The sequence below is a fragment of the Fukomys damarensis genome, unplaced genomic scaffold, assembly GCF_012274545.1.
Source record: "Fukomys damarensis isolate Sample0158 unplaced genomic scaffold, DMR_v1.0_HiC HiC_scaffold_14, whole genome shotgun sequence".
Classification (NCBI taxonomy): domain Eukaryota; kingdom Metazoa; phylum Chordata; class Mammalia; order Rodentia; family Bathyergidae; genus Fukomys; species Fukomys damarensis.
Genome location: NW_022900926.1, coordinates 32,577,152 through 32,594,903, shown reverse-complemented (window position 1 = coordinate 32,594,903; position 17,752 = coordinate 32,577,152). Strand labels below are relative to the sequence as shown.

Genomic DNA, 17,752 nt, shown 5'->3' with positions numbered 1-17,752 from the left:
CCTGACGGAGCTCACGTTCATGTTTTCTGCCCTTGGGGGACCCAGAGACGGGTAAGGAATCGAGGCCATACCTACCAACCTAAGACAGGCACAAGGGACATAAGCCCTTCTGCTGATGATGGGTAAGGAGTTATGGTGACTCGGCCGCCTAAGACAGGGCCCCTTTGGCACCTTCCTGATTCTCGCGCAAGAACAGGACCATGTTGCGGGCATGTAGCATCGACTCCATTTGCCGTTGCCTTCATTGCTGCTTTTGTTAAAAAGGAAAGGAGGAATTGTGGAGAACCATAGATCCGCCCCTCCACCATTTTATGATATAGCCTATGAAGCCATTTTGTATTAGGTTTAGTTTTCCTGTAGATCACATGATATGTTCCCGTGGGTGTTTGATGTATCCTTATAAGGTAATAATCTGTTCTCTGTATGCTGATTGGTTGCATTATGGTATATATGTTGCCACCCCTTCCGGGCGCGGAGAGAGAGCGGGGTAGAGATCCGGAGATGAGGAACTAAAGTAAACTCCTTGTCTATCAAGTGTGTGCCTCTTTGCTCACGCGTTGCCAGTTCAGGCCCCCTGTAGTCGCAGACCGAGTTGCCCAAGGCAATCCGGCTCGCGACAGATACTATCTCCTTGTGCCCTCTTAGAAACATTAACAGCTCGTTTCTTCTACTTTCTGTAATTTGGTCTCTATATTGTCATTTTATAGCTTTACTTATAGACTGTTTTAATCAAACGCACTTTCAATTGTGTGACTCCCTGTATGCTGGCGAATGGTGTGTGTCAGTTCTCAAGAAGAGATTTAGAGAAATGCTGATAGAAGATGGATTTTTAAATGGAATATGGGTCTTGCTATTTGTTTCTTTGCCTAGTGTGAGAGAATTGCTATCGTAGACACTTCCTTTGAACCTTGTATAAGGGAAACTGTACAGTGGTTGAAGTTGCAGTGCCTCCAGGAACCTTGCTTATAAGTCTGTGAAATTGTGGAGGGAGATTTAAAATCTGGAATATTTCTCAGAATTCCACGGGAATCAGGTAGTTTCATTTTTAATTATATTAGAATCACTTGTGGTGCTTGTCGATTCCTCATGGCCTGACTGCTAAGTCTTTAATTCAGTAAATTGGGACTAATTTGCATACATGAGTCGTTCCAGGTGGTCACATTGCAGACTTCAGACGTCCGGCTTCCTCCTATACTGTAATACGTATGCATCACACTGGAGTCTCGGGAAGATGAAGGTCGAAGGGCAAAGGCCAAGCCTTTTCATTTCTAACAGCTTCACCGCCAGTGGCCTTGAAGCTCATTTTCCAGCTCAGTCTACCTTTCCTTCTATACTAATTTGCCACCACTTTGTGATTAACTAAATACATCCAGGTTAAATTCTGACCTTTCAATCTTCAGTTTGATAGAATCATTGCTTACTTTCATAATCCCGTCTTTTTATTTTCTGCAACACATGTAGATGGGCAGCGGTTGCGTCTTGAAGTACCATCAGCTGTAACCAAGGTTCCTGATCCCAAAAAGACAGTCCAGCGTTCCGGATCCCCAGAACCCAAGACCATGGAGCTCTCGGACAGTGACCGACCTGTCAGCTTTGGCTCTACCTCATCCTCTGCCTCTTCCAGGGACAGCCACGGTTCCTTCGGGAGCAGAATGACCTTGGTTTCAAACAGCCACCTGGGCTTGTTTCACCAGGACAAGGAAGCAGGGGCCATAAAACTGGAGCTGGTTCCAGCCCAGCCGTTTTCCAGCAGCGAGCTCAAGAGGGACAGCCCCGCAGGGCTACAGAACAGGGACCATGGCAGTGAGATGCAGCCCACGGCCCCTTGGGGCACAGATGCAAATGGGGCACCCAACACAACTGCAAGCTCAACCGCTAGTCCCAAGCTTCTCTATGTGGATAGAGTTGTGCAGGAAATTCTGGAGACTGAGAGGACTTATGTGCAAGATTTAAAAAGCATCGTGGAGGTAAGGCAAACTTCACTTTTTCCAGGTTTGACAAGAAAGAGAAATAGGCTTGCAAAATGCAGAACAAAGCCAAGCTCTTTGTGGTTGGGATGCATGTGTGTTGCTTCCTAAAATGCAGAAGGTGTGAATGTTTAAACAGATTATAGGAGAAACCCTAGGCCTGTACTCGCTGGGTTAACATCCACATAGTATTTGCATACGTTAATTATGTATCACGAATAAGAATGATGATATGTCACACGTGCTGGTATGTTTTGTTAATAAGTCGTACACCAGGATAGTGTAGGATTTCCAGCCTCCTGGTAAATAAGGAGGTATCAGGTAGAACTGACTGAACCCATCAGCTGTTCTTACCTTAATCACAGCTCTCCATTCACCTCTGGGAGTTTCCAAAAGTGCTCAGACCTGGGTTTTTGGCCTGGGGTGTGGCCTGAGCTGTGGGCTCATCACAGATCTCCAGGTGATTCTAATATACAGCAGAGGCTGGAGCCTGTGTCCTGTGCCAGGTTCCTGTGCTGGTTGGTCTCCAGGAGTGATGGGTGGGAGAAGAACTGTAAATTCGGTCTTGTCTTGGATGTTTTCTTTCTATCACTTTTAAAGTAAATGGTTTTGGGGCTGGGGATTTAGCTCAGTAGTTCTGCCACCTGCTTCACAAGGACAAAAATCCCGAGTTCAATCCCAATACTAAAAAGCAGACAATCAAACAAAAACAACCAAACAAAAGTTAGCTGGGTGTGGTGGTACACACCTGTAATCCCAGCACTCAGGAGGCTGAGGCAGGAGGATCACTGTGAGTTCAAGACCAGCCTGGACTACATAGTGAGTTCCAGGTCATTCTCAACTATGTAGTGACACCCTATCTCAAACCCCCCCCCAAAAAAAGTAAATGGTTTTTCATAAAAATTTTATATGATTACTATAATTATAAATTATTCCCTGTGAATTGAGCTCATCTCATGTACTAGATCACATCCTCTGGAAATTCAGTTATTAATTTGACATTGATTTATAGGTGGGTTTTTGAGGATAAAGTAAGAATGACCAGTGGAGCTCAGATATTACTCATTTTTTTAAATTAAAGATTGCAAACATACATGATAACAAGAAATGAAGATACTAAATAAAAATTTCAAATATACATATATATGACAGCAAAAAAAGGATATGAAATAAACAAGAATTTATGTAACACAGACTAATAATCGAAATACATTGGTTTGATATGATCTTCAAACATTATGTTCTTTCTCATTTTCTTATAATATTTTTGAAATAATGTAATTATAAATAAAACAAAGTTACATATTATAGTTGAGAAACTGTCCTCAAAATTTTATGATTTATAAACTCCTTGGTTTTATTAATTGATAAATATCAACCATATACTTGACCCACAGAAAAATATACTTATATTTGAAATCCAAAAGCAACTCAAAAAAATTCACATTTTTAAGATCAGATTTTTCTTTCTATTTTATTATATCCCATACTTATTTTTATTATATTTTTATAAGCATAATGATAGAATTTAATACCATGATATGTAATATTCTTCCCAAATGAATGACTATGAATTAAGTCAAGCATGTAATTTAAAGAAATCATAAGGTTGCCAGAGAAACTATCAATATGCCAAATGTGCACAATCCTGCCACATTCATGCCCATGTTTCTCATTTAATAGTGCACATATATGTGTAAAAACATACCCCCCACACATATACACAATGCATGTTTTGTACAGTACAATATATACTTAGGTATAATAAAACAGTGATGTGTGGAATGTTGGTAATTTGTATAATTTGAGAAAAAATGAATACCATATTTGAGGGAGTTGGAGAATTTGTAATTTGTACCAGATACTAAATGATATTAATGATTAAGTATAGTTATAATAAAATTTACTTAAAAATTAATATTCGTCATCAGTAGAAAATAGGTACAAAAATATACTGATAACATAACAACATTTATCTTAACAAATTTCCAACCAAACAAGCTGTAGTGACAGAAAAGGAAGTTTGTAGAAAGCATAGATAAAAGAGGAAAATGACAGATGGGCCTTAATACTTTTCATACTACTCATATATACAGATTTCATAAATTCTCAAAAAAGCAAAGAAAATGAGAACCAAAATAACTCATCAATTTGGTAGACCAACATATAGAGGCAAGTATTAATGTATTGATAAATTTTAAAAATATGAAATGTAAAGCCTGAGATTTAGCTCAATAGTGCTGCACCTGCCTAACCAGAACAATGTGCCTAGTTTAATCCCCAGCATCAGAGGAAGAAAAAGAAAAAGGAAAAGAAGAAAAAAAGAGGGGAAAAAAGAGCATATATACTTTCTGACATACTCAATAAATTAAAAATAAATTATTTGTTATCTCTTCCTCTTGAATTGTTCCCTTCACAAGGATATAGTGAACTTTTTTGTCTCTTTCAGTCAGTTTAAGTTTGAAACTTACTTTGTGAATAAGATTGCTACCCCTGCTTTTCTACGGGGCCGGGGGGCTCCTGTTACATGAGGAAGATTTTTGTCCTTTCACTTTCAGTCTATGGGCTTCTTTTTACACTAGACTTGTCTTGTATACAACGTATTATTGGATCTTGCTTCTTAATACATTCTGCTGGTCTGTTTCTCTTGATTGGTGAATTGAGGACGTTAATATTGATGGTTATAACTGATATGTACTAACTTATTATTATCATTTTTTTCCCCGCCTTCTTTACTCTGTTGGGCCTCATTGTGTTGTTACCTTCATTGTCTTTTTCTAGGATATTGTTTAGAATTCCTTGTAGTGCTGGTTTGGTATTCATAAAGTTTCTCAGGTGTTCTTTATCATGGAAATATCTTATTTCCCCATCCATTTTGAAAGAAAGTTTTGCAGGATACATCAGTCTAGGTCGGAGGGTGTTTTCTTTTAGTACTTGAAATATCTCATTCCAGGCTCTCCTTAACCTAAAGGTTTGTGTTGAAAAGTCTTCTGTGATTCTGATAGGCTTTCCTTTGCATTGTAATTTGTTTCTTGTCTCTTACTGCTTGTAGTATTTTATTCTTCTGTTGGGTTTCTGGGATCTTGATTATTATATGTCTAAGTGTAGATTTTTTTTTTGATCACGGCTAGTTGGAGTCCTATATGCCTCACTTATCTGTATGTCAAATTCTTCCCCTCTATTTGGGAAGTTTTCTATAATTAATTCTGTGAACAGCTTTTTTAAGTCATTTGCATTTTCTCCTATTACTTCTTGAATTCCTATCAATCTTATGTTATTCTTAGTATCATCTAAGAGTTGTTGTATCAATTTCTCATTATCCCCTACTGTTTTTAAGAGACCTCTCTTTTCACGGTCACTGACTGCAATTTTATCTTCTATATCTGAGATTCCATCTTCGGACTCTTTTATTCTTTTGTGAACACTCTCAATGGAGTTTTTAATCTCCTGGATATCTGTTTGAATCTGTCCTATGGATTCCATTTCTTTCTTGTATTGGGCATTTATTGCTTCCAATTCTTTCTTATGCTGGGCATTCATGGCTTCTATCATGGTCCTGAGCTCATCTATTTTCCTCTCAGTTTCTGTTCTAGAGTCACAAATTTATAACTTTCATTTTGCTCGTCATCTCTATAATTATCTGGGAAATTACTTCTGTTTTATATTTCTCTAAAGCCTGACTGATAGTTTTGTTACTTCCTGTGCCTTGAGTTCAGGGTGTCCTGATGATTCACTATCAGATTTTTCATCCTCATCTGCCCCACTGTTTGCCATTGGTGAACTGGAAGTCTGTCCCTGTATCTTGCTTAAGCGTTTTCTCATTTTTACTATTGTTGTTGGGTTGTCCTTAGTTTAACCTTTAGGTTATTACTTAAAGCTTCCTGATATAGTTGGGCTGCAGCCCATGGGTCTCTAATGACTCATAGACATTTTCAATTTCATAATACTGAAGAAAACAGCTCATTGAATCAATCACAACCCTCTATCCTAATTGATACAATCAGCACCACAATATAATGAAGCACAATTTGCAAATTGACCACTTATGGTAGTCATCAATCCATCACCTTCAAACCATGTGAATTTAATTAAAATCAAGAAGCAATCCAAAATATGCTTACAGTAAATAAACTTTTCAATAAGGATATTTACCATTTACAATGGGGGCTTAAAACAAAATTAAGACAAGAGGAGTAGATAAGTATAAGAATTGGAGAAGGTTTCATATGAAGCCAAAAGATGCAGAATGACCAGAGACAATCATCAGGAAATTGTTAAATTCAAAAAGAACAAACAAAATAGAAATATAATAACCCTTGAGTGAGGTAGAATAACGTAAGAAAAGAACATAAAGAAAAGAGAAAAAAATAATAAAAGAAAACTGAATTAGGACAAGAGCAGAAAGAAAAAGAGAAATGAGGGATACTATAGTGGAGTAAGAGACTGAGTTAGAGAAAGAAAAATAAAGAATTTGTAGAGTAGGATAAAAAAAGAAAGAAACAAAAATGAGTTTGAAGGGCCTCTTTCAGACTATATCACTGTTGTCATAATATACAATATATGCTGCCATTTGCAGAGCCGAGTCCCCTGATCTCAGCTAGCTGGTGGCAGAACCCCACGATGCAGACTGAGCTTGGGCTGCAAGGCCCAGACTGAGTCCCCTGACCTCCTGAAGGGTTGAACTCCACTCAGTTCTACTATAAGTTTCCCCCACCATTTCTTTAAAGATGTTCAAAGTTGAAAGTGCCAGAAAATACTCTTTATGACCACCTCTGCCTCTACAGAGTAGGTCCAAAGACTGGTATAATCTGGAGGTCTAAAAGCGTGAGGGGGTTCAGGGGTGCCTGTGTGGCTACCTTTCTAGCGCTGAAGATGGCTGCAGCAGTGCCAGCAGGGGAGGCCGCGGCCAAGAAGACCCTCTGGCGTTGAAGATGGTGGATGCAGCCTGCAGGAGAGGGCAACTCATTTTTTATTTACAGTTATAAATGTTAATATTTCAAGGGCAAATTTGTATATTACAAAGCTATATTCATTTTACTGCCTAGAAAGATACCAAATTCTTTCACTTATTGCCTATTTTAGGCTTTTATTCTAAAATACATTTCAGAATATAGCAGAATATTTACTGGTGAGCCCATTCTCCACCAAGTACATACACTGTTAGAGCTTTGGGAAAAAAACTCTTCAAGCCATGATGGTGTGTGGAGTTCTACAAATGACAGAACCAGACACTGTCTCCTAAAAATACTTATGACATAATTTCCCAGTAAAAATAGAAAAGTCAAGTGACGCTCAACTAAAACAATATGTAGTACCAAGTGTAGAATAAAGTAGGCCAATTTTTTAAAACTTTCAACAGTGATGTCATTTTTCCTTGAGAAACACCTGTGAAATAGCCAAAAATTTTACAACTTCTCAAGAAACTTAAGATTTTTTAAGATTTCTTTAGTTTATGCTTCCCTCCCTTCTTACTTTCTTAGTAATTTTTCCACCTAATCAAAACTCACCAGAAAAAGAAATCTTTAGTTATTGAACTGGTGTAACAATGAAGACTCTCTTTCTGAGGCTGATTAATGAGAACAGATAAGGACCCAGGGTTTAGCTCACTGGTTCTGCCGCCTGTCTTGCAAGCCAAGGTTCCAAGTTTGATCCCCGGTACAAAAAAAAAAAAAAAAAAAAAACCCGGAAAAAAAAAAAAAAAAAAAAAAAAGATACTATTCAACAAAAATCAATAAGGACAATTTTTTTTCCTAAGAAAGTTTCAGTATAAGTTTTACTTGAAACCGTCCAAATGCTCTGACCTTTTTTCTGTATCCGTGAGTTAGCCTTGCTTTGCACAAGGGGTGGGTGAGCTTTTCTCTATAGGGTCAGACAGTAAAGAATTTAGGTCTGCTGGGCCCTGCAGTCCTGGTTGCCAGTGCTCAGATATGCTGCTCAAAGGCACTATAAAGGAATGAATGGTCCTTCAAGCTCCAGCAAATCTTTAAGGCCCCGCTTAACCTAATGGCATAGTTTGCTGACCTCTCTTTCAAACTACAAACTTATCCCTCGTTTAATCAACAGAAGGATAGGACTAACAAATAGTACCTGCCTACAGTTTGTAGAATTGAGTTAGCATGAAATTTCATACAACAGTGCCCGGCACATGATAGGCGGATGATAAATAGAAAATGTAATCATCACCAGCCCTTTCTGGATGTGATGGATTTGAGTGTGATCTTCACTGTTTTACCTAATGTCTTTCCCAAAACAGTCAGGTTAGCCAACTTGCTATGACAGAATTTTAACTAGGAAAAAAGTTTTAATGAGTCATTCTGACATTGTTTTGAATGAAATTGGATTTTTTTTTAATGAACTCATCACTGGGGTGGAACATAAATAGGGAGACTAAGATGAAAGAAGGTATCAGGAGACAGGCTCTGGGAAGAGTCTGGAACGTAGAGGGGACACCTGGTCATAAGGATATGGCTGCCTCTTTGTTCCCAGGTCACTAGGGAGCTATAGTCATTCACCACGTCTGCCTAGAAAACCTCAGAATCTGCCTCTAAGTAACAGTTATGTACTGTGTATGTCAAGAAGCTAGAAAAAAGAATTTTTTTTTACTATAAAAGAATTAATGTTTGAGGAGATAGGGTTTTTCCTTCATGAAGAATCACCAATTATTTTCCCACTTAGTGCTAAGTCTACTCAACAAAGATTGTGGGATTCTTTTTTATATGGGTATTTTTAATCAGCTCCTTTAAAATTTGTTTTCTTTGCACTACTAACTTGTTTTTGTAATTCGGTAGCTGACTTTTCTAAAATCCTCTATTTTTTCAAATGACAGGTTTTTTCTTTCTTTTTTGCAGTATTATGGATCAAACTTCAGGGGCCCCTCTAATACTGAGCTACACCCCCAGCCCCTCATCACCCCCACCACCACCCTTTTTGAGACAATCTCTGACCAAGTTACCCAGGCTGGACTCAGATCTGTGATCCTCCTGCTTTATGATCCTCACCGTACTGTTGAGATTACAGGCGTGTGGTACTGTACCTTGCTCAGATAAAGAATTTTAAATAGGAAAGGAAGCCACTGGTGAACAATCTACTCTGATAATTTCTTACCATACCTAAAAGATAGATTTTTTCCTTAGTTAACTCTTTCTAAGCAAAAATTATTTCTGGGAGAGGGAAAAAAAACAGTCTCTTTATTTTTTGAGACAATTAAGAGTCATTTTCCTTTATGTGGCAGCAAGGTTTCTGACTGTACACTCTGCTTTACTGACTCTCATCTGAGTAATAGCGGTCAATAGTCATTCCCAATTTTCCCCATAAGTGGTATGTTTTATTTAAATGCCATGTAAACATCCAGTCTTCACAGATCAGGTTTAGGTTTCATTTTTAGGATTTTAAGCAGTGACATTTTTTGTGAAAGATCACTGATATATACAATGATTTAAATGACACTAATATAAACAGTGATTGGACATGGTCCGAAATACCAGTATAGCTTATTTCTGAGAAGAGGTCTTCTCACCTTAGTGGGACAGTAGGATTCCCAAATGTCGGTTATACCTGCAAAGAAAGTTGCATGCCTTCTGCCCCCTATGTAGTAGACACTGTATTAAAATAATCCAAAATATACACATTTTTTGTTCCCTTGCCACTTAGGGGTTTAAAAGTGAATGCTTCCTGGAAACAACTAAAAAATGCTGCTGTTCTTATCTGTATTGGTCATCATTCCTTGCATTCTGCCCCAGACCCTTATCTCTGGATCCCCATCCCACCTGCCATGGCTAATCTATTCCCTTCTCTTCTCCTTGGGCCAGTATCTTCGGTATTGATTTTGTGCACTTGATATTTGAGAGGAAGAGAGCGAAGTCAGAGTGTGACTGTCAGCCATGCCCAAAGGAACAATGGGGCTGTTATTTTCCATCTCTGGATGTGGCTCATAGGAACAATCACAGATTAAACAAGGTGATAAACGTGAAAGCCAGTTAAAAGTAAAATGGCCAATGCTAGTTTGTGGCAAGATGGAACTCTATAGTTGGAAAGTAAAAAATAAGGGTCTCTTTCATGTTTAATGGGACCTTCAATTGACTGAGCAAGGACTTTCCTGGCAGAGTGGGTTTCTTTAATCTTTCTAAATGATCTGTAAAAGAGCCTTTGAGAGCCTCATAAGATTGGGCCTCAGATAGAGTTCATGGCCCGTTTCACTCTTTCAGTATAGTTTTTAAATAGTTCCTAATGCTACATAATGCCATATAATTGGAAGTTACATTCCCACTATAAAATGGCATCTTTGAACTCTGAGGTACTAAATAAAGTAATCTTTAGGGATAGTGAAGATATGTGTATTTAGTGAAAAAAGTGGAAAAATAAAAAGTTTAAAATTACGCTTTTTTCTATCACATACCAGATACCTAAAATCCCTTTCAACTACCTTTATCCATTAAGTGTGTTAAAAGCTGAGAAGTACTACAGCCTTAATGTCCAAAATATAAATAGCCAAAGCTTCAACCTATCTTTGCCACAAGCATTCAGCATTATTCAAAAGCAGTTGCTGAGCAAGACTCAGACGGCGACCTTCACTCCCAGCCCTTGTGGTTATAACTCTATGTGGACTCTGTTTATTGGGTGATTGCATGGACGGTGTCAGGGCAGGTGAAAGAGAGAAGGGTCTTTTCCGCACACCAAGTGATGGAACACAGGCAAGGCTCTCACCTGTTGCTCAGAAACGAGGCTGCTCTGGGTGCTGGTGGCTCAGGCTAATTGGAAAGACGCCTGTCTTAGCAGGCCTTCTCCGGAACTTGTGCACAGTGGAGGAAGGAAACCCACCCCCAGGCCTGGGAAGTTTGTGCAGCAAATTCACTGCAAGCTCTTCCTGAGGCTCAACACAGGGCCTTGTGTGGTATCCGAGGCCAGGATTAGATGGAATCGGAGTTAGCCTTTGTCGTGGGGCCCATCCCTCAAAGGTCTCTGTGGAAGACAGAACTGTTTGGTGCGGAAAGGGGTGAGTGTGTGTATCTGGGCCACTTTTCCATTGGCCGCAATGGCAGGGTTGTGAGGGTTTCCCTGGACCAGCCACGATGCCCTGCACAGAGGAAGAAGAATTTTGCACCCAAGAGAAGCCTGTTGATCAAAGGGATTATCACAGATTTTTATTTGCAAATATCCTCACTTGATACCTTCCCTCCAGTTTAAATAGCATTTTTTATGCTGACACTTTTTACAAGGTTCATTTAGACTAAAGGTTTTTGAATACTGAAGGGGAAAATGTGTTTCATGCAAGAGTGTAAGTCTTGGCAGAGACTGTTTTTAATGAAGCCTTGATATGTGGGTGGACTAATAAAGAACCTACACTGTAGTGCTTGGCATAACTTAATATACTTTTTCTTTTACACGGCATTTGAGTCCTTTTATGTGGCTGCATCTTTATTCTGTCCTCTAAGAGCTATCATAATGAGTGAACTTAAAATCATTTGAGATCTGTGATAATTGAGAAGCAAAGCTGTTAATAGTCTTTGCTCCTGTTCAAGTTATTCTTTAAATAGTACTTCTAATCACTGTACATAGAACCTCACACTGACTATTCATTTTTATACCTCTTTTCAGTATTGTTATTGTTATTATTATCATGACTCCACACGCATGCACACACACACACACACACACACACACTCTTGCCACTCAAAAACAGCAGCACAAACTTAGTGACAACATGGAGTGATTTTGAGTGTTCCTCTCTTTTAGCCAATGCCATCACTGTGGGAGGAAAAAGGGGACTGGTTTTTCCACTCTTTTCTTTCCTAATGGGTTTTCCCCTTTTTGAGTATTCTGTGCCTTCTTATTGCTTGCTAACGACCAAAGAAAATAGTACCAAGTGGGGCAGCATTTGGTGAAAACACAGCAAGTTGAGGTTTTCAGAGTTGGCTGTTCACAGAAGTTCATGTGGATTATGCCAGATGCCAGCTTAAGTTTTTTCCTCAAAGCCTTGGATCCAGAACTTGAATCAAAACTTAGAAAATAGAAAATACTTGTATCAGTCAGATTCTCCAGGAGCACGGCAGGCAGTGAATGTATGGGACACCTTAACTTTTACAAAATTTGTATCACCTCAATACAAACCAACAGTTCCAAACATACTATAGAGTTAGCATTTCTGAGACATATGCCTCAATAACAACAAACCACTAAAACATAACATTAACAGCAACTGATATTTGAGTGCTTGCCATATATCAGGCACTGGTAGCCCTACGTCCCCATGATGTGGGCACCATTATAGTTCCTATTTTAGAGACTACTAAAGGCAGAGGGGGTACTTGACTTGTCCAAGGCCTCCTGGGTGGTTAGTGGTAAAGCTGGAACTGGAACCCAGGTCTCAATCCAAAACTAACTCCCTTACCATTCATCTACCTTGTCTTGCAAATCTCTTAAGTGTGAACAGAAGGTTCGGTGTTTTGGGACCACATAGTTCTTGGTTGTGGGAATTAGTCATATGAATTATAGGATGTTTGACAGTAAACCTGACCTCTCCCCAGCAAGTGCTCATAGAGCCATCACCATCCCCACTTGTGACAACCAAAAATATTTCTAGACGTTGCCAAATACCCTAGTTTAAAGTACTGCTCTAAAGATGGAGTACATCGTATTTTAGTAAGTGTAGGTTAAGCCGCAGTAACAAATAGATTCTCAAGAATCGAGTGACTTAATCAACAGAAGTCTCTCTCTTCCCCTGAAATAGTCCTTTATGAGGGTTCAGATAGGTGGGACCAGCACTCCTCCATGCGGTCATTCTGGAACCCAGGCTGATGAGGTGCTGCTATCTTCAGCACGTGGCTTCCAAGGTGGCTGAGATCTTGAATGCCTCATTGTTGAAGAGCAAAGAGATGTGGAGACCCCATGGGGGAGCTTTTTGACAGATGTACAAGTTATAAACATACTCTTTTTAAACCATTGGTGGCAATCTTATCCCATGCCACACCAAAGCCAGAGAAAGCTGGGAGACGAAGCTGGGAACCGAAAGAAGGTAGGAAACATTTTTATGAACAACTAATAGTCTCCACCATGCATTATGTGTAACTGAGGCATTCTCATTCTTAAACCTATACGCTTGTACCCTCCACTTCCATCCTGCAAAGGCAAAATAAAGGGAGGGAGGACGAGAAAGATTGATTTTGGTGGTGCTTACTTGCTGAGGTTATAGTTGTTCCTCTACTTTAAAAACAATAGAATGTTTCAAATGACTTCTTCACTTAGTACTTGAAGCAGGTTCAGACCAATGTGTCTCCTATCCCCCGCTCACTTCTTAAATGTCTCCATCACCCTTTTTCCCTCCTCTTTCTCATTTTGAATTACTCCCTCCCTTTGGTTTTCTACTCATTCCTACCCATTTGACCTGCAGTGAGTTCTTTGGAAATATTTAACACCACAGTCAGTATCTCAGGTGAGACAGAGGGCTGCTTGGGTATAGCTGAGATCAGGGTAGAGATTGTGTTTATCTTGGTCACATTCTGGAAACCTGTGAGTAGAGGAAAATGGGCTGCCTCATTCAGCCATCAGATTCTTCACGCAACTATGCTTGAAGGTGCAAGGTTCTTGCCACACTGATCAAATTAATAAGAAAATGGACTGTCTTCCTTTTTATTGACCCATCTTTCCTTTGAACTCAGAATAGGAGCCATTCTGAGAAATTAAAATGAGAAGTATGAACATGTGAAAAGTAAGCAATGATAAAACAAATTATTAAGCCTTGTGTCCTCCAATCAGCTAATATCAGTTAGAGGCATTTCTGTAAGAAACTGAAGTCAACTTGCATCTTTTTAGAGGTGATATTTTAGGAAATAAATTTACCATTAATAAAATAGTCTGCTTACATTGTTAACCTTTACCAGGATATGGCTTTCAAATTACCAAGAACTTGGGCAATCACGTAATGATCACCAATTGGTATGATAATTATAGATTTATTGATTTGCTTCACTGCCTTCCTAAGAAATACTCTGGTGGTGGAAAGGTTCCCACTGAGTTCCTGACAATCCTGACTTGCTTCTCGTAATTTAGGGCTGGGACAAATTGTTGGGATCCTTCTAAGGCTGTCCATGTGTGGGAAGTCCTGAGTCGGGCTTGGTAGGACGTCTTCCCTGCCCTTCCTGGCTGTGACAGTGCTGCGCTGAGAACAGACTATAGACCGGGTGTCTTTACTCCTGTGTCAGGTGTCTAAACCCGGGGTGGGGGACACGCAGATGATAGAAGGAAAGTGCTGAATTTCAAAGCACCCAATTGGCTCTGCTGTAATGTGACGTGCTCACTTACTCTGAAAAATCTCTCAGGAGAGAAAAGGGCCTATGGGAAATGAGACGCTGAGCAGAGTGCACATAAACTCCATCTGTGACACATACAAAATGGGAATCTAACAAAAACGTAGGTCCACGTTATTTGTGATGAAGGAAGGCTTACGTACCATAGTAAATATGATGCTTCACCTTGAAGATGGTCTGAACTCACTTGTAGAAGCTACCAGGCTCTCACAACCACTGCTCTGCGTATGTGAAGCAAAGGACGTGACAAAGAAAGAATGAGAAATAAGAAACATAAAGAAAGGACAGAAAAGAACATTTTTATATAGGCTTGGAGGAAAGAGAAGAATGGGTGAGGGGAGGCCCTTGGTGCCATGGCTTGGGAGGGTGACGGAGACCTGCCCGCCCTTCCGGGGCGGGGTCGTGATGCTCCCGTGAGTGGGTGCGGCCCATGCGCACTGAGGCACCAAGGAAGCTGGCAAGTGCTCCGATGTGTTGTGCCGTTTTGGGGTGCACCTGTGCTCACCCTGTACTGGATACAATTTCTGCATTTGCCCAGTGTTTCTCATGGATGAAATCCTTTATAGCAAAGGCAAAACTCAGAAATTCAAGTGAAGTTCAGATTTTTCCCTAATTGCTTGAGGACAAATTTATGTTTTCTGAAGAAATGTTCTATCAGAACTGACTATACTTATTCTTTAGAGTATGACGACTTGCTACAAATAGGTCTCACTGCTCCCCCTTTCTCTTTTGCTTAAGCTAGAAGGTTAAAGAACTCTACCTTTTGCCAAATATCATGGCCTTTCACTAGTGTTAAATGAGTAATAAAAACTAAATGTTCTTCTTATTTCCGCCTTATAAGAAAAATTGGCTTAAAGGAATTTCAAACTCTCTTAGTAATCAAAGAATTGACTTATTTCTGAAAACCAGCAAGGCTGCTTGTTAATACAGTAAAAATAGTTGTAGGAGGTTTTTGCTGCCTATGAAACTCTTAGTATATCAAAGAAACTTAGTACAAGGAGTAGAAGGGGTGATCAAAATATACAGAGTTTAAATTTTTTTTAATTTCATTAAAGTAAAAAAATACATTGTCAACAGTCGCCCTCACAGTTCACCCACTTGCTTCAGGCACGCTTATCCCATTGCTCTGGGCACTTTCTGAAGCAGCTCAGGACCTCCTCCTTCAGGAGAGTCTTCCCAAGGTATGATCAACAGTGCTGCGATTGTGCTGCTGAGTGCCATCCGGTGGAAAGGCAGGCTGGTGAAACACCGTAGTGTATCCTTATCTACTTTGTCCACCGGAGCTGGCACCGTGTGGCTCCTGGCTCTGTCCCAAAGTCAAATTGACCATGGAAAGTAAATGTTTTGAATCATTTTAGGACATTGAGGCAGCTACAACAAGACCCTCAAGACTCCAGAAATGTTTCAGAAAGGAGCAAGCATGTTGGGATAAGTGTGTTTGAAGCAAAGGAAAGTATTTTGAGGAAGGTTGATAAGAATGTGTCTTTTATTGTAATAATTTTTAAAATTTTTAATATCACCACATTTTTATCACACCTGATATTTCTGTTTCTGATGTTAAAATTAGAATAATATTTTCCACCTACACTTGCAGATTCAGAGTTGACAGCATTTTAAAGGAGAGGACAGAGCATAATAAGACAAAATGGAATACTGATAAAAGCTGTTCTTTTCACAGATATAACTGGGTTTATACATTCTGTGTGCATTTAAAATGTCTGAAACTAAAATGTCCCTTGCTATTTATTCTGTTAGGCTTTGCTTTTAAGGCAACATTTTGACTTTATGAAAAGGCATTTCACAAACTTCAGTTAGCTCAGGTGATTGAGTAGCCATTATTACTGGTCTGCTAAGGAGTTGTTAATATATTTCAAAGACTGCCTGTGGGCAAAATTCTATTGAAGATTTGCTAAAACAGGTCCTTTCAGCTGGGTTAGAATCATGCTGCTTTTTGAGTGTGTGCCATCTTGAATATTCAGTTACACTGAGTGGGTAGAAAATTATACAATTCAGGAAATTATGTTCTAAACAAACTACCCTGGAGTAGGGAGAACTTTCCCATGGCCAGAAATGTCTTCCAAACAAAGGGTGATACTAGCACTAGAAGAGATTTGCCCAGGCCATGGGATAAGCCTCAGACAGTGTGACCAGCCCTATTCCACAACATTCAAAGAAGGAAGAGGCAGCTTTGCTGAGGCAGCTTTGCTGGATGCGTAACTTGTCAACTATGTAACTTAGTGTGGGCCTTGTTTTGTGACCATTTGTGCTTCGAGTCTCTCCTCTTACTGCCAAAGTTGTTTTGCTACTTAAAGTAAATGACATTGTTCTACTCCACGTTTTTCATGGAAATTTTTTATTAAGTTTATTGGTACATTTTATGTGTACAATATGATGATACTCATCATTGGGAATTTGTACCTTTATATGATATATCTTGGTTCTTATTTTTTCCCCACTCCCCTGCACTCCCTTCAACCCCTCCACCCTTCCTATTTATAAAAACTTTATTTCCTTTTCTCATATTTTTTCCTTTCCCTTCTTTCCTTTCCTCTACCCCCTTACTTCCCTGTCCCCTACCCCTTTGCACTTTTTCTTCCTATTTCACATTATCTATTATACATTTTGGTTCTCTTTTACATTTTCAGTTTCTCACACCAGAGAAACTATTCTGCATAGAAGTTTTGAACATCGTTTTTAAGTGGTAAAATATACACAAATGTAACCATTTGGATGCTGTTAAGTGTGCAGTTCAGGAGCACAAAGTCCATTCACACTGTTAGGCAGCCATCACCACCATCCGTCTCCAAAACTCTTTATATCCTCACAAACTACAACTCGGCATTTTTTTCTCCTGCAGCATCAGGAAACCTCCAGTGATCTTTCTGTCACTAGCCAGGTGACTACTACGCTAGGTGCCTCATTACATGGGATCATGTAGTATCTGTCCTGCTGTGACCAGCTCATTTCACTCAGCATAGAGTCCTCGGGGTTCATCTGTGATATCAAATCTCCTTCCTCTTAAAGGCAGACTAATATTCTGTGGGGTGTGTGTGTACCACGTTTTGTTTATCCACTCATCTGTTGCTTGAATTGCTTATAATTGCTGGGCCTTTTGGATTTAGTAGAGTCTAGATTTTAGAACTGGAAATAGATCAGTTAAGCATAACTGACTAGATTTTAAAAGAGCAATACAGATTTTATATAATGTTTTGTAGTTTATAATATTTTATATGTGGTTTAAATTCCTAGCACTCAGTACTGCACCCTACACTTAATAGGCTACCAGTAAATATTTGCTGAGTTAACTACTCAGCTATTAATATTTGCAGTGAATAGTTGCTCTCATTTTTACACATGAGGAAATGAAGACCCCAGTGATTTCTCTTGTTGGGGGCAAATTCTAGTACTTTCCATTGATCTTTATTGTCCTTTCATCTTGAGCAATTTCTTAACATCCGTAACCTGCAGTGTCTTTATCTTAAA

The 17,752-nt window shown here is 39.3% G+C and overlaps 1 protein-coding gene across 2 annotated transcripts in view; it reads left to right on the top strand.

Annotated features, from left to right (window-relative positions):
* Plekhg1 (pleckstrin homology and RhoGEF domain containing G1) overlaps positions 1-17,752 on the top strand; it is a 162,449-nt gene that overhangs the window by 77,970 nt on the left and 66,727 nt on the right. For both annotated transcript variants that reach the window (XM_010628840.3, XM_010628842.3), the window contains one exon: positions 1,462-1,967. In XM_010628840.3, coding sequence (XP_010627142.1) covers positions 1,560-1,967 — 408 coding nt within the window. In that variant the 5' untranslated portion in view covers positions 1,462-1,559. The remainder of the gene's footprint in view (positions 1-1,461; positions 1,968-17,752) is intronic.